The sequence below is a fragment of the Cebus imitator genome, unplaced genomic scaffold, assembly GCF_001604975.1.
Source record: "Cebus imitator isolate Cc_AM_T3 unplaced genomic scaffold, Cebus_imitator-1.0 Scaffold71, whole genome shotgun sequence".
NCBI classification, from domain to species: Eukaryota; Metazoa; Chordata; class Mammalia; order Primates; family Cebidae; genus Cebus; species Cebus imitator.
This window is the reverse complement of record NW_016107386.1, coordinates 7,004,623-7,029,412: the sequence shown is the minus strand read 5'-3', so window position 1 is coordinate 7,029,412 and position 24,790 is coordinate 7,004,623. Positions and strand designations below refer to the sequence as shown.

General features: G+C 39.3%; 1 protein-coding gene across 2 annotated transcripts in view; it reads right to left on the bottom strand.

The window, feature by feature from the left end:
* HTR4 (5-hydroxytryptamine receptor 4) overlaps nt 1-24,790 on the bottom strand; it is a 205,041-nt gene that overhangs the window by 34,900 nt on the left and 145,351 nt on the right. The window contains exon 7 of one of the 2 annotated variants that reach the window (XM_017531351.2): nt 1,727-3,508. The exons of the other annotated variant lie outside the window; for it this stretch is intronic. Within the exon in view, the coding sequence (XP_017386840.1) occupies nt 3,418-3,508 (91 nt within the window). The 3' untranslated portion in view covers nt 1,727-3,417. Of the gene's footprint in view, nt 1-1,726; nt 3,509-24,790 lie in introns of those variants that run through there. 2 annotated transcript variants of the gene reach the window in all.

Sequence of the window (24,790 nt, the reverse complement as noted above, 5' to 3'; positions counted from 1 at the left end):
TTTTATGTTCTATGCGGTGGGCACACATGTAATTTGTATGTTGATTACACAAGAGAACTCAGTGCATTATAAACTGTATGAGTAGCCCCTTAGTAATTCTACTAAATGTAAATAAAATTAAGGTGTTAGCTAAAATAACATTAAACCAAAATTAAAAATCATACACATAGACTATCAGATCAGGAAAATTCTCAAAAGTTATCTATCACGTTCAATATCTTAGTTGACTCTTTACATAGTATTCGTATTAGGTGGTCATAGCCTGGTCCAAGTTTGATTTTTTTCATAGGATTTATATATATGTAATTTATAGTGTGGGGTGATTCTGATGGCCCATGTATTTTCTTCTCCAAATACACTATTCATAGTGAACAGACATTTGAATCTTATTCCATGTGACTCTGAAGTTATATGAGAAGTTACACTCATTATTATCAAAATCAACCTGTAGTCCCCTACTTTGTGAATAGCAAAATCCCTTTAAATGAGTTTTTGTGATATATAAATTTGTGTGTTGGACAACCTGAAATGACCAAATTAGAACAGGTGGATTTAGAAAAATTAATACCTAAAGGGTGCTTCCACAATTCCTAGAATATTATTATTTTTGATTTATTTATTTTGTGAGAGTCTCACTATTGGCTGGGCTTAAGTGAAGTGGTGCAATCTTGGCTCAATGCAGCCTCTGCCTCACAGGTTTAAGCAGTTCTCCTGCCTCAGCATCCCAAGTAGTTGGGACTGCTAGAAGATGCCACCATACCCAACTAATTTTTGTAGTTTTAGTAGAGATCAGGTTTCACCATGTTGGCCAGGCTCGAACTCCTGACCTCAAGCAATTCACCTACCTCTGCCTCCCAAAGTGCTGGTAATACAGGAAGAATTAATACCCAAAGAATATTATTTTTTTAACAAGGCTCTGGGTTTGACATTTACCTTTCTCTAACATTTGCCATGGGGTATTTCTTTCTCTGTTTCTTTATCAACATAGAAATTTACTCTCTAAGTTGGGTCATCTCCTGGTGGATAAATTCTTAGTCTTGAGTGCTCAGGCGCATCCACAGTAATCCAAAACACCCAAAGTAATGATAAATATGTGGAATGGCATTTTATGATTTACAGAATGTTTTCACACAAAAAATTATCTTACATCTCCACAACAACTTAGTGGAGTAGGTAAGAGAAATTCTTTCTGAGGTCTGAGACATTCAGCAATTAGGTCAATTGGCTTAATAAGTCAGCAATGGACCCAGTGCATGCACCGCCTCTGTGCTGTATGCCTCCCACCAACGGGCTCATGCAGGCAGTGGGTGGGCGTGTGGGCAGCCACAGCACGTTGGTTGGGCCTCATCATCGGATCCAGAGCCATGGGACTCAGAAGCTGGCTGCTCCCTTCTTCATATTAGAAAAGGGCCATCCTCAAAATGGTGCTTGCCTCCTAATGGTGGTTGCTGAGCGTAGTGATGGCAGGGGAACAATGACTTGAAAAATCCAAGGGGGTGGTCCAGCCACAGAGTCAGGGTGCAAGTTAGAATTTAAATAAACTTTCTTCATACGTGACAATAATGGGTCCCTGTTTCAATCTGCTCCATTGATCAGGGAGAATCCCAATCTACACAAAGAGCATTTCAGCATGGAGAGATATTTCTCAGGAATTCTGAATAGCATTTCTCTTTCAGAGGCTATTTCCTTTCCCTAAAACATGACTTTATCCCCAACGGAATTAAGCCTTCATAGGACAGAGAGGCTTTATTATTATTATTTTTTCTTTTTGGCATTTGGATGGTTTGGTCAATCTTCTCTTCCTTATTCCAAGTTTCTTCCTGTCGGTTTCAGTTCCAGAACTAAAGTAAACAATAATGGAAATGATAACTGGTACTTCATAAACAACAAGAAAAACAGAGAGTCTGATAAACAGTCCTGAGATACTATCAAACCACAGTCAAGATCAGAATCAGAACCTCACATGTCTCTGGATTTGGCATTTACCTTCCTGGCGCTTTTGCTCTGGGGCATTAGCAAGAGCCACTGACTCAGCTTTGAACCAAAGACATCCAGGTTAATATGAAGGACAAAGCTGGCAAGGTCAGGGGTCTAAAAGGCCCAAATGAGGAGGGTCATTCCTTTGAAATAAAGCCAAAAGGCAGGCAGGCCATGGCTTCTCGAGGTAGCAGACGGCTATAGCAGCATGCTGTTGTCCTAGAAAGAAAAGGAAAACTTAAAGATCCTCTAGTCCAAACTTGAGTGCACAGATGTGCAAAGTGGGGTCCGGAGATGAAAGAACGTTATTCAAGATCTCAGAGCTTGTTAGGAGCACAGCCAGGGCTGCAACCTGAGTCCTCTGGCTTCAAGCCCAGCATTGTTTACCATCCCCAGTACTGCTGGATCCTGCCCTCCTTCACTTGGGGGGCTGCAGGGGAAAACGAGTCTACTCATTGTGAATTTCCAACAGTTCTCTCCTTTGGGAGCAACAAAGCCAGACTAAAGAGTCTTAAAATAATATCACAAGTTCATGGGAAAGATCCTGAAGCCTAAAAAACACCTACGATGTTGCCAGCCCTGCCCAAGGCTCTTTAGGAGATGTCCCGTTCCAGCCCAGCAGGAAGAGCTAACATCTCAGGGCAGACACACCAGCAGCCAGGACACCAGTGGGAAGCTATCTGTCTTCAGCTTCCCTCCAGAGTTGCTGTGGAGACCATTTTCCTCTGACAGATCTCTGACCCTATGTCTTCCAAGGAAAATAAATGGAGCATGTCCTGAAGAGGAGGATGGACATTGGACATAAGGAAGAGCAAGTGGACGTCTGGGATTGACATGGAGGTGGGCCAAGAGGATGCACGCTTGGACCCAGATACAGAGAGAAAAGTATGTTAGCTTCTGGCATAGAACAGGGTGAAGAAGAGACACAGGGTAGCTTGAGCATGGCTGTGACAGACGTGACCAAGCAAGTAAGCAAGACAGGAGCAATGACTCTGGCTAAGACAGGAGCAAAGGGAGTATTTTGTCAATATCTGTGAGCCCACACAGCAAAGAAGACGTATTTGGAGACATCAGTGACCAAGACAGGACGCAGCAAGACATCAGTGACCTAGATAGGTCATGGTTAGAACGTGAGACAGACCAGGTACAGTGAGTGACGGGAACATGTCAGACACCAGAGACCATGCAACAAGAGCAGATACTCTGGGAAGAGGGAGTGCTGGGAAATAAGTGAACAGGGAGGCCATTATGTCCCCTGACTCCTTCCAGTGCCACCTGCTGGAATCTTGGAGGAAAAGCCCAGGGTGCACCAGGTTCCTGCACCAGCGGACGAAGGCCTCAGGTGAAGAGAATACCGGGTGCAGTCGCGCACAAGCAGCAGCTTAGGACCTGGCCCTCTTTCGGAGGCATGGCTGTCTTCTGGGTCATTGTCCCAGGGGCCTAAGTGTCACTGGGCTGAGCAGCCACCAAAGGAGAAGTTGCTGGCGGGTGACACTGACTCTCCCATTGGCCACCACACTCCACTGCATCCCTAGAGAGAGGAGAAGATTACAGAGCCTTAGAGTTGGAATGAATGTTGCAGATCATCTCCTGAAAGAGACCAGCTGCATGGCAGGAACCCTCTGTGCCATGCAGATGGGTGGCTAATTGGCCTCTACTTAGAAATTTCCAATGACAGGCCAGTCCATATTAATTTGGGGCATCAATAGCTATTAGAAATAGCCCATTAATATTCAGTCAAAATCAGCCTCCATATAACTTCTACCTAGCGGACCTATTGAGCCTAGCAGGTCCACTCAACATTGTGCCCTCTACCGATTATATCCACCAAATTTTCTCTACTCCAGGCTAAACATTCCCATTTTCTTTAACAGTTCATTATATATTATGGTTTCCAGATTATTCCCCATAATGGGCTCTGTCCTTTGAATACCTCTCTTGAATTAAGGTAGTAGGAAAGTCCACAAACCTTTGCAGTGAGCCAGATTTACATCATGTACTTTTCATCATCAATTGGGTTTACTCCTATGAATGTAGTCAAATTCAGTCCATTTCTAACAATAGTAATATGTTATTGGCTTATATTGAGCTTCCTGCCAACTTTGATCTTTTTTGATACAGCAACTGTCAATTCCTGAGGTTCTTTATTACACTGCTGCATAGTTGATTTTATTTACTTATTTGAACCAAAATATAAACCATCACATTTTTCTCAGTTAAATTTTGTTATATCAGTTTTGTATCACTTTAGTCATCTGAGATCATTCTAAATCATAGCAATTTTAACATTCAAGATATGATTATTTGGCACCTGCTCAAACTAGATTTTAAGGTTTTGGCAAGCACATAGGAAGATCAAATAATCTGCAATGGTAGATATTTCAGTTCGGTGTCATCTGCCTTTTAGTTTTTCAGGCAAGGTAATAAACGTTGAGCGAGATAAAACAGAATCACAGTTAGCTCAGGACAGGCTTCCTTGCAGTGAAACATCTAACACTCAGTGTGCCTGAGAATGGACCCACTCTGACAGGCTTTGTTCAAAGCCTTGCTAAAATGTCTCTGCCAAACAGAAAATCTGTCCTAACAGATAAAGACATTTTTTGGCATGAATCATTATACAACACTGAATCTTGCTTACAAATCATTTCTCAAGCTATGAGTCTCTGGTTTCTGGAGTTTAGCTTTAGTGTTTCTTGAAAAATTGGGGTAATATTTACTATCTCCAGGCTTTCACCTATTCCCCAGTCCTAGAAGAAGATCATTCAGACTTGTTAGCAACAAGTTCCTTTAAGTCCCTGAGATATGACACATCTTGGCTCAGAGAGAGTTAAATGCTTTCCATCAATCCTGGACAGCAACTTTCTCCCTAAAATGTTCTCTTCTTTCCAGTTGGAAGTCTATTCTTATTACAGCAGAATATGCAAGATTTCTTCCCTAAATAATGAGATCTAACTATTTCTGGATTAGATCTGAACATAGCTCTGAACATAGCTTTTGTTCATCCTTGATTCATCCTTAGTTATATGTTCCTTCCTCCAGATTTTCCACATGCCATTTTAAAGTGTAAGCTCTCTAGATAACACAAAATGTGCCCTCAGGCCTTTACATGCTCCCTTACATTTTTATCTGCCTTATTCATTGAATATATCTATTGAGAGAAAAAAGAATGAATGAAAGAGAAGGAATGAAGGTATAAAAGGAAGGTAGGAGAGAAGGAAGAAGGGAGGAGGAAGAAAAGAATAAGAAGGAAAAAAGGAAGGGAAGGAGGGAGAGAGGGAAGAAAGAAAATAAGAATTTCTCATCTCTCATTGGCCAAATTCCCTTTGTATCATATTTGTTAATACTGTCATCATTAGCAACAATAAAAATAACCACCCATTAGTGCAGTAATGGTGTGCCAGGCATTAGGGTAAGTGCACTTGTGCCTTAATTCATGTATTATACCCGTTTAAGAGACAAGGAAACTGAGCTTCAGGGAGTATAAGTAATTTATCCAGCGGTACACAGTTAATAAATGACAGGGTCAGAACTTACATTTAAGTCATTTTTGACACAAGCATCTGTGCTATTAATTATTCAACTGTATATTCATTCATCATTTTGACAACTACCACTAGATACAGTATTAAGGTCTCACTGTCTCTAGCATTTTTTGTCCCAGTATGGAAGACTCCTGGGTGAAATGACTATGTACAGGGATGCATGTTACAAATGTTCCACCTGTGAGAAACCAACACTGTGATGTGGCTTCTTGGTTCATTGCAACACAATATGACTGTGACACTAACATGGGACTCTTTCCTGCTAAATCCATCTGACCATTAAAGAGTCATTGCCAAGTGGAGCCAATATTTTCTGTGCAGTAGAACTAGGGAGATTAGGCGTAAAGGGGGAAAAATCCCTGCAAAGGTAGGAGGAAAGTAGGGAAGACAAAGAGAGGGGCTACATGAATGAACATAACAATGAGGGGTGAGGATAAAAGACAAGGCCAAGGCCGGGCGCGGTGGCTCAAGCCTGTAATCCCAGCACTTTGGGAGGCCGAGGCGGGTGGATCACGAGGTCAAGAGATCGAGACCATCCTGGTCAAAATGATGAAACTCTGTCTCTACTAAAAATACAAAAAATTAGCTGGGCATGGTGGTGCGTGCCTGTAATCCCAGCTACTCAGGAGGCTGAGGCAGGAGAATTGCCTGAACCCAGGAGACGGAGGTTGCGGTGAGCCGAGATCGCGCCATTGCACTCCAGCTTGGGTAACATGAGGGAAACTCCGTCTCAAAAAAAAAAAAAAAGAAAAGGCCAAAAGATCAGAGCTAAAAAAAAAAAAAAAAAACCATGTGGCTGGGCATGTGCAAGGCTCCAGAGCAGCTGGAGAGAGGAAGAAGTTCTTTAAGAAGTGTTTTCCAAAGGGTTACATTGGTGTGCTTTCTCTCTCTCTCGTTCTCTCTCTCTCTCTCTTACACTGGCACAGTCAGCTTCAATATATTGGCTCTCTTGTACAATTCTTCTAGAGATTTAAAGATTGAAAACATTCTGAAATTGCTATTTGGTGCCTAATACCTGGTTACATCAATATAGCTCTGGCCATGGAGAAAGGACAATGGCCCAGACTCTAACTCCTTGAAGGACTTACAAGCATCTTTCTCTCAGCAGGACAAATGGGAACTTGAGACTAATGATAGAGTGATTTTACAGACAGCTCATAGCCGCAGATTTTATTGTTATACTGACATAATTGTTCACAGTTAACAGTTTAGTGTCATCTGCCTTGTAGGTCTTCATGTGTGATTAAAAACAATACATGGTACATTCTGCGGCACCACAAGAGACTTCTCTCCTGTGCAATAGATCATGCTCAGTGCACAGGGCTTTAACGCTCAGAAAGCCCACTTCACTCCCAGCTACCAGGTCACCCTACTAATTCAGAGAAGAAAGCAGCAGAGGGTAACAATGTGAGCAGTAAACCAGAAGACTGGGACCTGGGTTCTAACACCTTCGGAGCCTCCAGTTGAGTGACTCTGGGTGACTTTGTCCCTTTCCTCTGCCTCACTTTCCCCATTTGTTAAATGAGGGGGAGGATAATCTATAAGATCCTGTGCAGTTCTGACATTCTGATTCTACGAGTAGCAGGCATGGTGGGTGACAGAGACAGGCCTTCTGATTGGGCACCAGCTGTGTGTGGGACTGTTCTCCAAAGCTGTGGGTAATTGCTTCAAATTTGGCTTTTAATATTCTATTGTTAGTATCTGATACTTTATATTCTATGTGGAGGGAAGAGGTTTCACTGGAAACACAGGGAGGGTAATTTTTGGATCTGTATTAAAGAATCTGAAAGACCTCAATTTCTGAATCTGTGAAATTACATTGCAAAGCTGTTAAACGTATCTGGGTAGGATAGGATAGGGTGGGGCTGAGATGCTACAACTTAAAATGCAGCGAGATCACAACTGTCTCTCCTCAAACATATGTTTGATCAAAAACATTGGCAGAGCCACTCAAAATCCCTGATGCAAAACATCATTTAAAAAGAATCTTTCTCCAGTATTTTAACGGATGAGTTTTTAAAATGCAGTTTCTTGTTGTAATAGTTTTGGTAAAATCCCTGACAATTTACAAAGCATTTTCATAGTTTTTTCACATTTAATCTTCAATGCAAATCTGTAAGGCAAGAAGGTACAGAGTCTTATTTCCACTTGAAAGGAAGAGGAAAGTGTGATGCAGGGGCATGGATTGGTCGAGGGGTAATGGTGGATCTAGTGCTATAACTCAGGTATTCTGCCTCCCAAATCAGGAATTCTGCCCATTGGGAAACATGGAAATCATTTCTGTGGTGGGAAGTTTTATAATGAAGTTTAATATTAGCAGTTAATGAAACAGACTTACAATTGCCTGTTTTCTAGAAGAAAGAATAGGAGGAGGAGGAAGAAAAAAGAGGGAAGAGGAGGAGGAGGAGAATCACTTGCTAAGTCATCTTTCTCAAAGGTCCAGAGGCTATGTGCACGAGAATTATATTGGGTCTTTGTTTAAAATACAGATTCCCAGGATCCACACCAGCCCTTTGACAGTGAGGGCAGGAGGGCAGGGGTGAGGTGGAGAGAGCAGCAATCTACCTTTTAAAAAACTGCTCTCAGCTGATTTTTATGCACACAGGTGTATGAGATTTCCCTCCGGATATTCTACTCACATGGGAGAGAGAGCTTAGAGATAGAGACTTAGGGTGCAGTAGAGAGAAAGCACTGGCAGCTCACAGGGGCCAGAGCTAGAAGTCTGAGGCATTCATCGATGATCCCAAAGGGAAAGGAATGGAAATAATGAAATCAGACAAATTTCAGCAAAGCATGAAAACCAATAAACACCCATTTGTATTTACTTATTGGATAAGTGGGTATTTATTGGTTTTCATCACATTGATAGGTAAACAGATGAGAAAAGACTTGATGATCACGAAAATGAGAAAGCAAAAAATGTTAAGAGATATGCACGAAGCAATGTTTTTTTAGGTGCTCTTCACGTGATGAGAAATAGAATTCTTGGGTATCGTTAGCCGATAAAAACTGAGTGGTCCATAAATCGCAAGACACATAGATTTGTAGCAAGTTCACTTATTAAAATTCCATTTCTTCATTTATCTTTAGAGTCACTATCAACTAGAATTTTACGGAAGCTAGAAGATCAAGTGTTTCCTAAACATGGGATGTGTTCTGTGAGTGATATCCAGACGATGGGCACAGCGTTAAATAATCTGCATAACAGCGAGGGGATTCAAATTATTTCATTCAGTCATTCTGACTCAGTGTGGTCCCACTCTGGTTTAACAAGTCTCTAACATCTAAAATGCACTGCAGGCTTCAGACTCAAAGCCGTTAACAACAACAACAACAACAACAACAACAAAAAAGGATAAAGTTAAATTCTAATCACTTTGTCTTATTTTCATTGCATTTATTTTAAAAAATTATCTTCTGTATATAGTTTTGCATTTAAGGTTAAGATACAGAGTTTCCTATACAAATATACTTATTTACATTTAAAATGTATTTAAAGAAAAATAGTAAATAATAGCATGGAATGGGTGGAGCGGTGATATGACTTAACAAATCATGAAAATAGCATGTAAGTGACAAAAGCCCCTATCAGACAGATGAGAAAACCAAACTGCAGTAAGCATAGTGTCTTGGCAAGGACATCAAGCAATGTATCTGCGGGGCATGAACTCTAGGATCTTTCTACTGTTTTGTGAAGCTTGCAGAAAGCTGAGCTTTCAGTCTGGGATGCCTAGTCTCTGGACAAAATGTATTTTCAAGGGCCCTTTAATTCCATCACCAGCCTCAGATATGTCCATGTTTCAATACACCAAAGCGTTAGATCAAATCAGGTATGGCTGATTCCAATCCCAAAGTACTTCTTGTCCTGTTTCTCAATATGCACACAGAACTAAGAGGTCAAACCAATATCCTTCCGAGACTTTTTTTCATTGTCTACCACAGTTCCTAAATGAAAAATAAAAGAATGGAAACTCTGAATCTTTGGGAGTCGGATTATCTACCTGCTTTTTCTATAGTATTCCAATATAAAAGAACCTAAAAATATCTAGGAGAAAATACCTGAAAAGTATGTTGTTAAAACAGCCAATATTTGCTGAGTGTTTATTATGTGTCAACCACTATGCTAAGAAATTCATGAATTATTTCAGATAAATTTCACAGTAATCCTATCACATGGGTTTTATTATTTGCAGGCTCTGGCTGAGTGGAACGAAGCCTAGTAATTTCCCCCGGTAGAATATCTAGACAGTGGTGGAGTCAGGATCTGAACTCAAAGCCTCACTGAAACAACATCACTAAATGTGCACCTTCATGGAACAGACATTCTCAACCCCTAAACAGTGCTTGTGAGAAGCTGCCCAGGTGAGTGACAGTGACTCAGGTACATAAAGAATGCTTAAGATACTGAGGGATAAGCTGAGCTTCCAAGAGAAGGGCAAGCAGGTGGTAAGAGAACCCAGAGACTGAGGGGAAAGTGGGGCAGGAAAGTTTAGAGAGCTCCTATTGGAACTGTTCCTAAATGAATGAATAGGCTTGTGCCAGGCTGGAAAGTGAGGCAGCATTTGAGGCAGCAGAGATGATCCAGAGACAAGATAATTCACTATTTGTTTAGGTAAAGCTGACCAATCCTGTATGTTTATTGCACAAAGAGTTAGGTCAGGGGAGCTGGGTTGCAGGGGTGGGGAGAGCTGAGGGAAATGAGCTGGAAAAACAGACTGGGTCAGGCCAAGAAGGGCTTCATATGCCCTTCCCTCTCTGCCCACTGCAAGTCCCGCTATACTGCTCATGGTTATTCTATTCCAACCCAATCCAGCTGGTAATTGCTGTTTAAAATCCCACATGTCTAAATGGCCTTTCCATCTTCCTGAGTGATAAACACGAAGCAGCTTCTCTCTTTATGGCTATATTATATACATAGTCCCAAAAGAAAACCAGAGGCAGAGAAAATAATGTATAATTTGCAACTCTGTCGAGAAAAGAGCACCTAAAATCACCAAAATATGTGAATAATCTTTCAGTTCAATTCTAGAACTCACCCTTTTGAAAAGTCGTGCAAAAAACGGACTGAATGCAGAAGTCTCCTGGGACGGTCTGGTTAATTTTTGATTGTGTTTGTCTTTATGTAACTTCCAAGGGAAGAAACTGGACGGTCAAGAAAAAGTGTGAAGGTAAAAGCTCAACCGTAAGTTCCTTAACAGCAGGAATCTTGCCTGTCTAGATCTTTGCTGTAGCCCCACTGCCTAGAATAGTGTCTGCGTCCTATCAGGCATGTAATAAAAGACAATGGATGAATGGAGGAAATAATGAGTGAGTGAGAAATTGACGTCAGAGCTCTGAGATCTGTGTTCTGGTGTTTGTTCCTCTGATGATGTGGCTGCATTAGCTTAGTGAACTTCTTAAGTTCTCTGAGCCTCTCTTTTTTTGTCTGAAAGATATTGAGGTCAGCAATCTACTTCAGGTTATTTTTAAGAAGACTTTAACAAATAACCTCACTGAGTAGTCATAGGAGACTTTGGAGGGATGGGGCAATGGTCATGATTCTCACACATGGCTCCACACCAACACCTGTTTTGTTCAAAGCAATTCTATTTTTATTGTTTGCACTTCCAAGTGAGATTTTGTTTGAAGAAAAGATTGCTACACTCTCCAAAAGTATTAGATAACCACCGGACTGTTTCAGCTGTCATATCACTTCCAGGTAGACGATTCTAAGCTTTTATGATGAAGACAAAGAGAAGTAAACTTTGACAAAACTTTGCAACAACTAGGACTGTCAAACAATGTAATGCCTTACCTTGGATAGTAATGAGCTGTCCTTCATTGGGAGAAGAGATAGACAGCTGCTTACAGACAAGTGAGAGAAAATATCACTGTATTGGGTGGGATATTTGACCAGATCACTTCTGAAGCCCTCTCCATGTCTAAGAATCAGCAATTCTGATATTTTACAAGAGTTTTGAGTTAACTAGTAGGAGTACAGTTTTTAGTGGTTAACAACAAAGGGATGTGGAAATTACTTGAATCCTGGCCCTACAATCACCAGTTGTGGGACCTTAGCCAAGTTATTTAATCTCTCTGAGTCACAGTTTCTCCATCAGTAAAATGAGGACGATAATACGTGCTCCACAGAGTAAATGAGATGACTCAATGAGATGTCATACACAATGCACTTAGCTCCATGCCTGGCATATAAACTGCTGCTCAATAAATGGTAGCTCCTAAGATAAGGTACTGATGATTATAAAGATGGTGAAGAGTGAACCAAAAAGCCAAAGTACTCCTAAAGCAACTAGTTATTATATGTGACAATCATTCATATCTGTAAATGTATATGTGTATATATTCATACATATGTGTGTGTACATGTGTGTATAAACATATACAGACACGTTTTTCCTTAAAGTCAGAAACTCAAAGCAGTCAATCCCAATTTACACATGGATGAAGCAATTAAATTTTATCAGCCAGCAGAGAAAACAAAAGTCAGAAAAGGATAAAAGGAACTTGAGTAGACGCCAAATGTATTTGTTTGTCAGGTTTACCAAAATACAAATTCACTCATTTCTTTGAGAATAATAAAAACTCTCCAAACGCAATTCTAACTGTGAAATGTTTCTAAGAATCTTGTTAAAAATAATCTAAAACAGGTGTGGAAATAAAGACAATTCAGAAACCATTTTTTGAAAAGTAGATTCTTGGCTATTTGGTTGAATATAAGCAGAATGTCCTCAGCTGTTTGTTTACATAACCAGAGACATTCAGTGGGTCTCCTTGCTCAGGGCTTGTAGATGACCTCACAACATTTCCAGCAGGACAGCAGCTGAAATTCTGCATCACTCCTTTTCCCCCTGTTTCACCTATCCTTGCAGTTGAAGTGCCTTTCCTCCTCCTTCTGAACGTACTGCTCAAGAACAATCTTGTTTCTTTTTTTTTTTTTTTTTTTTTGAGACGGAGTTTCACTCATGTTACCCAGGCTGGAGTGCAATGGCGCGATCTCAGCTCACCGCATCCTCCGCCTCCTGAGTTCAAGCAATTCTCCTGCCTCAGCCTCCCGAGTAGCTGGGACTACAGGCATGTGCCACCATGCCCAGCTAATTTTTTGTATTTTTAGTAGAGACGGGGTTTCACCATGTTTACCATGGTCTCGATCTCTTGACCTCGTGATCCACCCGCCTCGGCCTCCCAAAGTGCTGGGATTACAGGCTGGAGCCACCGCGCCCGGCCCCCAATCTTGTTTCTTATCAGAGGGCTTTATGGTGATTTTGACACCACACCATTTCCCTTCAAACCCTGTTGCAATAATGAACCAGAGTTTCAGAAATAAGAGTCTTGTCCTACTAACCACTGTTCCTGCCTTTTTGCCTAATAAGAAGGCAGTGATTTTAACAAGAATGTCATTTATTGAGAACTTACTGTGTTTTAGGTATAGGTACAGTATCTCACAACAGTCTTACCAGGCAAGAACCACTTGTGCTCCCATTTTGCACGGGGAGAAACCAAGGCACCAAGAGATCAAGTAACTTAGGCAAGATCACACAGCTTCAAAGTGGCAGGACCAAAAATAAAACTAAGGCTTATCAAATACCAATTCCTATGCTTTTAACTGTAACACTAAGCTACTTCATCAGTAACCTGTTTCCTCCTGCATTGAGATTCTGTCTTTTTCTTTCCAGAGCCTGAGGTCCCGATCTTAATTGCCTCTGTAGGAAAAAGGAAGTATCATAAAAACTGAATGAGAGGATGTATCCCTAATTCCAGCCCAGAGCCCTTTCTTGCAAAGGTTTGAACAGCAATTTGTTTCATATTAAAGATTCAAATAACATATCTTTATCCTGATCAGTAAATATATCCAATTTTTTTTTCCAAATGCAATATCAGGCATCAAATCATCTGTTTACCCCTGAGCATCTAGAGATATCTCTTCTTTGAAAGTGTCTACATTTTCTACCAACCCCAGATTGCCAAAGATTCAGTAAAGGAAAACAGAATGGTCCCCTGAAATTGACAGTATCATCTCTGACATATCTCTTCTCACTAGGAATATTTCCAGAAGTTCTCCAACTTCAACCAAACAAAATGTTACACTGGCTGAAGTAGAGTTTGCTCTCCCCTACACTGAACTGCAGTGTGGGAAGATGCTCACGATTTTGTAACTAACAGAATCACAAAAAAGGGGCTGAGAACATGTTATTCAATCTACTCACCTCTTCCCCAGAAATGTTTACTAATGATCATTCAGTTCTTCCAGTTATTGATATTCAGTCAATCAACAATTTCAATTGACTGACAGTCATCCAACTTCCTCCTTCAACTTTACTAGCAACTCCCTGTTAAGGCAATCCATTCCATTTTGTGCTGAAATTCAGGTTCTTATAACCTCAATCCTTTCTTACCTCTCTCCCTCACACTATGCAGAAGTCGAATTCCTCCTTCCCCTAACTCTTTAAATATGTAAAAACAATAATTACGACCTAAAATTTCTTTGCTCTAAGCTCAGCATTCCCAGTTTCTCACACTGTTATTTATATGTCATAAATTCTGCAGAAAAAATCATGGCATTTACCCTCTTCTGAATTCAGCTTGTCAATTCCCAGCGTAAGATGCAGATTTTATCATTTCTATGGACCAAGTACCTGCACCATTGCACCATGGACTAAACACACATTTACATGGGAATATGGTTTTCCAGTGGGTATCTCAGCGTGCTTTGGAGATTTCTTCCTGAACTGCTGCTCTGACTAAATTGGGAGGGCTGTGTCCTCGCCAAGTACATGCTGTAAGAGAACAAGCTCCTAGAGCCTGCCTCGTAGAAAGGGCTTATCTACAAGGTTACTGCCGGCACTCTAACCACAGAAGTTCAGGACCCTTCCTCCTAGAAACCGTATCAGTTGCCTTTTACAGGGCTTTTCTTTTTTTTTTTTTTTGGGGGGGGGTCATGCCCTAAGAATGTATGAGGATTAAAATGAGCCAAATGGTGCAGGGGTTGAACCTCCTGGCATTCTTAAAAGACCTCTCCTGTTGTCATTGGCAGTGGCAAGGAGATTCTCTGTTGTAAAGCTCAGAGGACTAGTTTAAAGCAGGATTTCTTAACCTTGGCACTATCTGGAAACCTAGGGCCAGATAATTTTTTGCTGTGGGGCTGTTCCATGCATTGTCAGATGTTTAGCAGCATCTGTGGCCTCCACTCACCATATACGAATAGCATTCCCCCACTGTGACAACCAAAAATGCTTCCAGATGTTGCCAAGTATTCTTTGGTAAACAAGATCATTCCTGATAGAAAGCGACTGGTTTAAACCCTCACAATCTCAGTGGTCTAAGACATGCAGTTAGATCTAAACTTAAAGCATGATCTAATTTAAATTCCTCATTTTACTGGTGTTGAGAGAGATAATAACTTCATGATGATCACCAAGGGATTAGAAGACACGTCTCCTGCTCTTTCCAAGACATCAGTGGTTGTCAACCCTGCTGTGCACTCAACATCCTAAAATAAATGGATTTCTGGTTCCCAACCAAACCAATTAAAACAATCTCTACAAGCGAAGCTCAGGCTCAGGTATTGCTTAAGGGGGCCCCAGGTAGCTGCAATGTGTAGCCAGGGTTGAGGGCCAGGGCACACATGACACTGCCTCTGTCTTTGACCTCAAATAAACCACGTTGGGCACTTCTGGAGCTGAGTGTTGTTTAGGGGCTTGCCCTGCACGGTGGCATGCACAATCCCTCTTTATTGTGAACGCTGATCTCAGAGGGCTGGTACATAGAATCCCAACACTCTGACAGCGGGTGCACCTATGGAGCAAAAGGGGGAAAACAAACACACATAGAATGTGCTCGACTTGTTTGACATGGCTGGTATATTTTATGTTGGGTCAAAGAAATACCTATAGATAATTCAAAATCCAGAAGGAGTGTTCAATATAACAGTCTCAACTGTTCAGCACAGGGCATGATGTATCCAGGAAACAAGTCTTATTTCATGTTGCTTAAACAATTATTTATAAACAGTGTGATTAATTTATTTCTGCCTTTTCTTCTAGTCAAGGAGCTCTATGTCCCTTGTTTCAGGAAGAGTGTTTAGAACATGGAAATTTCTATTGACTCATTTCTTAAGAAATACTTATCAGGAAGCTGAGAAAATAACTGGAGACCTAGAGGAAGATGTTCTACCAAGATACTGATGGTATACAAATACTTATAATAACAATGTAGCAGTTTCCATTCATTGAGTGCTTTCTGTGTAATAGGAAGTGGCATATCCCTGAAGAGATGTTATCATACTTAACCTTAACAAAAGGTTACCATACTTAACCTTATGAAATGGGTTATAATATTATCTCCATTTGACAGATGAAGAAAAAAACTTGGAGATGTTTGATCAAATGATTAAGGTCATATTGACACTAAATGGTAGATCTCAGACAGGACTGAAACCCAGGTGGGCCAGATTCCAGCACCTGCAGCCATGACACTGTAGTGAGTGAGATGGCCCTTTGATTACATGTCGACGATTGCCTTCCACTAAGCTAGAAGCAGGAACTTTTCCTGAACAGTAAGTCTCAGTAGAGGGGATAATGTTTCAGCCTCAACACATTTGCCCAGAAAAGAAGCAGGAGCGAAGCTTAGGCCACTCGATTAACACATTTCTAAAGAGCAGGTACATTTTGCAAATAGTACTAACTTTTCTAATCCTGAGTATTTGATGAGACCATTGGGGTTCTTTTGCAGTTATTATTCTCACTGTTTTCCTGGTGTGATCTCAACAAGAATAGTGTTTTCTGAGAAGCTACTTCATGTTGTAATGGGGACCAAGGCCAGCTTTATGAGTATGTGACCAGGGCACATACAGGAACCCAGATCTAGACCTAATGCTCTGCTATCGCCACCTTGAAATTCTTAATAACTCTATTCTTAAATCTGTGAATGTTAGTAGAATGTGTGTGTACCAAAAAGTGAAATAAAAACAATTGAGTTAGTTTTCTGCACTATTCTGGTGAAAACAAAACATATAAGGATGTATGAACTACCTACGATGATTTGTATAATTTTGATAATTCCACATACAAGTTGAATACTCTTTTATTTGTATTTGAAATTGGCATTGCACAATGTAAAAGTGAATGATAAATTGATTTATGTATCAATGATAAATGAATGATAAATTGGTGCTAAGAATTTAAAAAATGTCTTTACTAGAACAAACATAATTAGCAAATAAAAAACACCCAGACAAGTTGGGAGGGAGTGAATGAAAAGAAAAAGGCTTTACATTTTAATACCTTTAAGAAGACTTTTTCCTGCCTTTTGAACAAGTGGCTTGTATTTTTATTTTGCATTTGGCCAGCAAACTATGCAGCCTGCCATGGTAGAGGTTAATGGAGACAAAGGAGGTCAACTTCATCCATCTTTGATTGACCCAGATTAAGTCTATTTTGGCTCAAAACAATGAGGTAAACGTTGAATACAATTGTAACCTCCAAAGTTCAAGGCAAAGGCCGTAAGATGGCTTTTAAATGTCAAATGACTTTCCAACATTAGCAGAAACCTCCAAAGATTTAAAGTAAATCAAATCTGAATCATTTCTGCATCCATGGGCAAAAATTTTCCAATTCACAGTGTGAAAACCTTTATTGAAATGGGGAATTCTATGGTATTGAAGTTAAAAGTTGACAAGTGGCTTCACAGTGAAAAAACAAGTATTTCAGTTATGAAATTAATACATATTTTTTAAAGTGGTGAAAACTTATTCTGGCATACACAGTCCAGATGAACCATGAAGTATGATAAGAACATCTGTTTATTTAACAAATATATTAATTGAGCAATTTCTGCACTATGGGAAAATTTTAGGGAATAAAAGTGGCATAGTACCTGCCCTCAGAGACTGGCAGTCTGGCTGGAGAGATAGACAAGAAGTCAACAACAACAACAAAATATATTGTAAGTTATTACAGCTGTTATTTATAAAGGAGATAAGAAGGGATAACCCAGATTTTTTTTTAATTCTGCTGTGTTTTGGGGGGAACCTCATTCTGTTTGCCTCTTATTCATTTTCACTTCTTTTATGTTGACATTTTCTTCCTCTATTGATTACATACGGAAATCTGAATACACTAATATTGTGCATGGAAATGTTAAAGATTTATATAGCACATCCTCTAGAATTAGTTGATTAGTTGTTGAACCTTGGCTGGTCACAAGAGTTACTGAGTCTGAGAGAAAATTGTGTTGCCTCCTTCCAGAGACAAAGCAAATATAGCTTTGGAGCTGCTTGGTCAACAAAACATTTTACAGTCTTGAGAATTTTCTATATTTATGAAATCAAAGCCAATAGCCATTCACTGCATGTGACTAATGAACACTTGGAATATAACTAGTGTGACTAAAAAACTGAGTTGTTAATTATATTTCATTTTGGTTAAATTAAAATTTAAATAGTCACATGTGGCTAGTGGTTACCCTATTGTACAACACAGATCTAGAGATCTCAAGTCAATGGACAGCCTGTTTATCATGAGGATTGACAGTGGATAACGGAGGATGATAGCCAAGAACCGAGTTAGACAGGCAATAAATTCTTTGGAAAGTGCTTGCAAAAGTTCTTAGACTTCTTAAGAATGGGGTAAGTGTCCTGGTTTGAGTAAGGTCTGAACCTGAGAAACCAGGGAAGAATCTAAGCCTGGTGAGAGAGCAGAGAAACCCATCTCCAAAGCTAAACTTTTCATACAATCTCTGTTGTGTTGCCTAATTTATGAATAGTCTGTTCTTAAAATTATCACTCCCATGTGGACAGAGCATTGCAGTTATCAAAGCAATTTCATATCAATTTTTGTTTTATTTTCACAATGAAGTAGTGAAATAGGAGGATGGGGATTATCTACCAAAGAAGCCAAAACTGGAGTATTTGGCAGATTTTGTATAGGGAAAATCTCTGTTCTAAGGTGACAGTCAGCACCCCTAGTTCCTTTTCCGCCCTCCGTTATCTGGGCTAATAATCATGGAGACAGTTAAACAGAAGAGAGAGTAGGCCAGTGAAGTAGGAACAAAGCATTCACGCATCCCCTCGTCAAGTCCTACAATGTTCCAGGCACTTTACTAGACTCCGAAGATACAAGAGGCAGCAACACTGGCAAGGTCCTTGGTATTTATCCAATGGACAAAGAACCCCATAATCAAATCCCCAAAGAACCTCAAATCAAATCAATATGACTTGTTCCTACCACCTGCCACCTTGTCATGGTCACAAGACTAAGTAGTCATACCATGTCTCCCAAGTGGGGAGAGTCACTTGGCTTAAAGCATGATGAGCTGAGGTAGACTTCCAAAAGGAATTTTCTACTAATTATAGTTTACCAGTTAACTTAGATAAAGTTATTATCTTTTAAAAGATTCTGGGCTAGGCATGATGGCTCATTCCCGTAATCCCAGCACTTTGGGAGGCCGAGGTGGGTGAATCACAAGGTCAGGAGTTTGAGATCAGCCTGGCCACCATGGTGAAACCCCATCTCTGCCAAAAATACAAAAAAATAGCCAGGCTTGGTGACAGGCACCTGTAATCCCAGCTACTTGGGAGGCTGAAGCAGGAGAATCACTTAAACTCAGGAAACGGAAGTTGCAGTGAGCAGAGATCAAACCATTACACTTGATCTTTGCACACTGCAACTGGATGACGGTGTGAGATTCCATTTCAAAAAAAGAGAGAGAGAGAGAGATTCTATAAGAACCTAAGAATTGTAATATGTTTCATAACTTGAAGCCCTGAATCACAATCAGTGCCAGTACACCTTGGGTCATTCTGATCCACAAAAGTCTAGGACTGTGGCTCTAAACAAGCCCTGTCCTGATTCAATGAGTGGGACCCAGGAATCTGCGTTTTTACTAAGCTACCAGATGATTCTAATGTGAGTGGTCTGCTGATCATGCTTTGAAGGAAAAACAATCAATAAAAATAAAAATTAAGGGAAGATAATTGCACTCCCCAAATTTCCAACAATAATATACATGGAGAGCAAAAACAAAACAAAAAAAAATTGGGATATTTATTCTGAAAAAGAAAAGCCTCAGAAAGAACCTATGGGCAAAATATACATAAAGAGCTGTCCTAACGTAAGAGATATAACCTGGGTTTCTCTTTCTCAAGGCAGAATGACGGTCAGTGAGTAGAAGCCACAGGAATGGAAACTTGAACTCAGTATAAGGAAAACCTTTTAAGCTCTAGAGCTGCCCAACCTTTGAGCAGGCTCCTCAGGTGGCAAGCTTCTCTCATTGCAAGAGTTCAAGCAGAGACTGGATATCCGTTGCCAGTAATGACAAGGAAACTGTTGATGTGTTAGCAATTCCCTCAGCTCCTGATAAACCTTGTGCATACCTGCAGTGATGTCCACCTTACTGTAGTTCCTTGCTTGTGTATCCCTTGCTTCAGTGGTTCCTGTTTATATCTGCTGCATGCTGCCTGCTGCATTAAGTGCTCAGCACATGGTTCCTGTACATCAAACTTCAGAAGCTAATACATTGAGTTCCAGAATCTGCAAACCTGGAGTTCTAATAGGCCTACAGCCTCAAAAGCAAAATCTGGATTTTATAGCCATCTCTTCTACTATCCACAATGAACCTTTGGCAGTTTGTCTGCTCTTCTCCTTCACTACAGTTTTAAAGTTTAAGTTTCCTTCAATAAAGGTCTTACAATTTTAAGGAATTTTAGTAGTTATTGCTTCTGTGGATGGTGTTTTTTGTTTTGTTTTGTTTTTTGTTTTTTTGAGACAGGGTCTGGCTCAGTCACCTGAGCATTCTAATTGCTTATTTCTCGTGTGTAGAAAAGTCACTGAGGGTTGAGTGTTATCTCTTATTGGCCATCCTTATGAAATATCTTATTACTTTTCACAGTTTACAGTGGATTTTCCTGCAATATGATCATAATAGATCACATAGATGATTAATAAATAATGGCAACTTTGCTCTTTTTCCCAACTTTTATATATCATATTTCTTTTTTCTGTCATTTGAATTTTGTATGTACAATGTTGTCCACAAGAGATAATAAGACATCATTGTTTTATTCCTGACTTTAGTAGGAATGCAGCTAGTGTTTTATCATCAAGTTATTTCTTTTCTTCTCTGCCACTGTGTTCAGTGTGGGTTTCCCAGAGTGGGAAAAATGATTTCTATAAGAGTAGGACAGGTATTGGTGGGTGGGGAAAACACAGCTGCAGAAAAAGATTAAGGATGAAACAAGGAGAAAGAGGCTGGATCTAAATTCACTGACAATCTGAGTTTGTGCACTTGAAGAGCCTCTTAGAATTCCACATACTGGCATTATGCCTCTTTCTAATATATTCATGCAGACAAATTAAAAATTTCCCCAAAACATTTATATGACAATAATTTATAGAAGCTATATTTAGAAGACTATGTAACCTATATGTCTAGACAAACGGTGTCATCATCCAACCAAATGCCATCTTCACTTCTATTTTGATCATGGGTTGCATATTTCCAAAGACACTTGTTCAACAGAAAATAGTCAAACACAATTGCAGACATCTCTGTTACTGTGTACACTGGTTAGCACAATTTTAGTAACCAAAATCCTCTAAGAATGTCTTGCCAAAGCATGTTTTATTTCATTGGCTACCCGTCTGCATATTTAACAATAAAATTTATGTCAATCAAAGAGCCATAAGGATAGGGCCAAGCTTGGGAGATCTATGATTCTAAACCATTGAGGCCAGACTGGGTTGTTTCTAATTCAACTTGGAGAAATGAAATTCCATTCTGTCACAAAGACTTTAAAGGAAAGAGGCCTCACAATATCAGAGTGTTGTCATGAACTGGGTCTTCCCAATGTGAATCTTGTAGACTAAGTTCTCTACACCTTTTAGGATCTCAGGGAAGTTTTCAAAAACAAAACATAATTTTCAATTTTCATTATTTTAATCCTTCATAAATCTGAAGAGAATCAGGAAGACCTTTCATCAGCAAAAATGTATTCATCAGTTGATCATCTACTGTTATACAGATACTATGTGAGATACTAGAGAAGCGAAAGCCATAGTTTCTCCCCTCAAGGAATATTTGATGTGATAGGAATTAAATAAGGAATTCTCTACTCTAAGGCAGTATGAATGTCATGAGAAATGGTGCTGCAAACAGGCCACTGCCGTCCAGCAGAAGTAGAGAAGAACAAATGACCAAGTTGAAGAAATGTTGAAAAGGTATGTTCTGAAAACCACAGGAAGAAGAGTTTGATCCCAATCCTGAGATCAACTTATTTTAAATTGATTATTTATTTGAACAGTCAATGAGTACCCAAAGATAGAAGTCAACAAGTGGTTACTAAGACTAGGCTTATTTGATCTAAACTTACTCCCTTTTTTTAAAAAAAAATGAGTATGAAAATGCCTTCATTTGAACAAGTTGTTAGTCTTCCATGGCTTGTAGGCAAACTAGAGAAATATGAACAAAATGGTAAAGTTGATAGATTAATGAATGACTCATTAACTTTATCCAAAACGTCAAGGTGAACATGGAAAGTTGTAATCTTTACTCTGACTCTAAGTGGCTGGACAAGACTGAGTTTTGAAGTCAGAAAGAGCTGGGTCTGCATTCCAGCTTCATTGTTTACTATTTATGTGACTCTGGGCATGTTACTTACCCTAACGCTCAATTTTCTCATCTTCAAAACGACAACGATAATAATACTTTACCTCTTTGAGTTATAAAAATTAGATGCGATGATGCATTTAGAGCTCTTAAATATAGTAACAAACATTTTTTTCTGGAATAATGTTAGGTATCATAATCATTATTATTAATAAAATAGAAGGAGGTCTCTAGTAACTTGTCCAGTACTTTTTAAATGTTTGCCTTGGGTGAGGTAAATGAAGGCACACCTATAAAATTCTAAATTTTATACATGCAGCTAGATATTTATTTATCTTACATTTTTATGATTTATATTTTGCCCCCATGGTTGAATTTTAGAGTTATTTTTATTTAGCTCCATCTCCTCAATACCAGCTGATTGGTTTCTTTTTTAAATCTTTAAGCCTGCCCTCTAATATGTTAGTTCTCCCTCAGAGCCACAGAAAAGTGTCTTGATTTAGTAACATGATACAAGATTATTCCATTTATGGAGATAGGGATGACTCAGAAAACTTGTGGTTAGAGGGTGAGATAATTTGGATGTTCGTCCCCTTCAAATCTCATGTTGAAATGTGATCCCCAGAGTTGGAGGCTGGGTTTAGTGGGAGGTGTCTGGGTCATGGGCTTGGAGGACACATGAATGGCTTAGTAACCTTACTGTAGTGATGAGCGAATTGTCACTGTATCAGTTATTGTGAGATCTGGATGTTAAAAAGCGTCTAGCACCTCCCTCCTCTCTTCCTCTCTCTTGCTCCCTGTCCTGCCATGAGACATGTATGAAACCCCCTTCATCTTCTGCCATGAGTTAAAGCTTCCTGAGACCTTACCAGAAGCTGAGCCAATGCTGATGCCATGCTCATACAGCCTGTAGAGTCATTAGACAAATAAACCTCTTTTCTTTATAAATTACCCAGCCTCAGGTATTCATTTATAGCAACACAATGGGCCAATACAGGGGGTAAGAGTATAGAACCAAGAATTCTGTTTTGGTTGCATTACTTTTGAGATTTCTTTTTTTTTTTTAATGGAAGGTTATTTTTATTGTTTGTTTGATGGAGGAAATCGTGGAATACAGTGTTTTTCCTTCTATTTGAGCAGACTAGGGTGAACCAATCTGAGATTTGGATCTCAGTTTTCTATTGCTATTTCATGTGAAAATGAGTTATACTGGTTAGGCAGGTGGATTCGGGAGTCAGCAGCTTAGGTTAGACTCTTGGCTTGCCACCTTTTAGTTGTATAGAATCATGGGCAAGTTAGTTCATTTCTTAAACCCTCAGTTTCATCAGTTTCATCATTTTACTTTTGAGATTTCTAAGAGGTACCTATATGGGGTTGTCAAGGAAGCAAATTGGATCTTCTCTCTGGATGTCAGAGGAGTGTTATGTCCTGGATATATTGATTAAAGAGATTTGACAGCATGAAGATTGTATTTAAAGTTATAGATAGTGAATGTGTAAAGTAAGAGCATAGTCTGAGAAGAGTATCAAAAGCCAAGTCCTGAAGAACTCCAACAGTTAGAAGCCAAAGAGAGAAGGAAGAGCCTGTAAAAGAAATTGGGAAAAAGTCGCTGGTGAGTTAGCAGGAAAACCAGGAAAGTACGGTGTTAAGGAAAATTAATGTGGGAAGTATTTTAAGAAGGAAGCTGGGCCAACTCTTAAGAGGTCAAATAAGAACACCTTTTCAAAATCTGAAGCTTCTCTATGTCAAAAGTTAACCAAAGTTAAAGAATAAGTAAGAGATGGGGAGGTGTATTTGCCAAGTCTATGACACAGAATATAATAAAGAATATCCAGAAATATTAATAAGAAAAAGACAACAAAGTTGTCACAAAAAGGGCCAAACACATAAAGATGCAGTTTATATAATAATGAATATAAATAGTAAATAACTAATTTAGAAGAAGTTCAATCTAATAAATCACTGGGTAATGCAAATTAAATGATATGGCAATTACTTCTGCACCATCCTAATATATTTTAATTAAGAAAATATTAAAGATTAATAATACTCAACATTGGTGAGGAGAAGGAGTACAGGATACTCTCACACTCGCAGATGAGAATGCAAATTATTACAGTGTGCTAGGATGCCAATATTATAGTAAACGTAAAAATTTTAAATGACCATACCTGTCAATAGAACAATTTCATTTTTGATAGCTATCTGAAAGAAATACTAGCATATGCACCAGGAAATGTGTTCAAGAGCACTAAAAACAGTACAGTTTGCAATGGCAAGTAATTGGAAACACCTACATCACCACTAATGCCAAAAAATTAAATAAATTTGAATATGTATTTTTAATACAGAAGATTATGGAACAGCTAAAATGAATGAGTGAGAGCTGTATTTTCCCCAGTGAAAAGATCTTCAAAACGTTTTGTTAAAGGATAAAAAACAAAATGTAGATAAGTACATATAGAATGATTCCATTTTCTAAGTCAAATCTTCTTCAGCCTCACAGAAAATCATCACTTATGTGTTTGAAAAGTTTTATGAATGTTTGTAAATACATTAAAAAGATCAGCAGACTAATGTTAACTATTTTCTCTGGGAACAGGCGTAGGATTAGCAGGATAAAAGCTGATACTAATTTTCATTGTTTTGGTTTTATATTTCTTGAATTCATC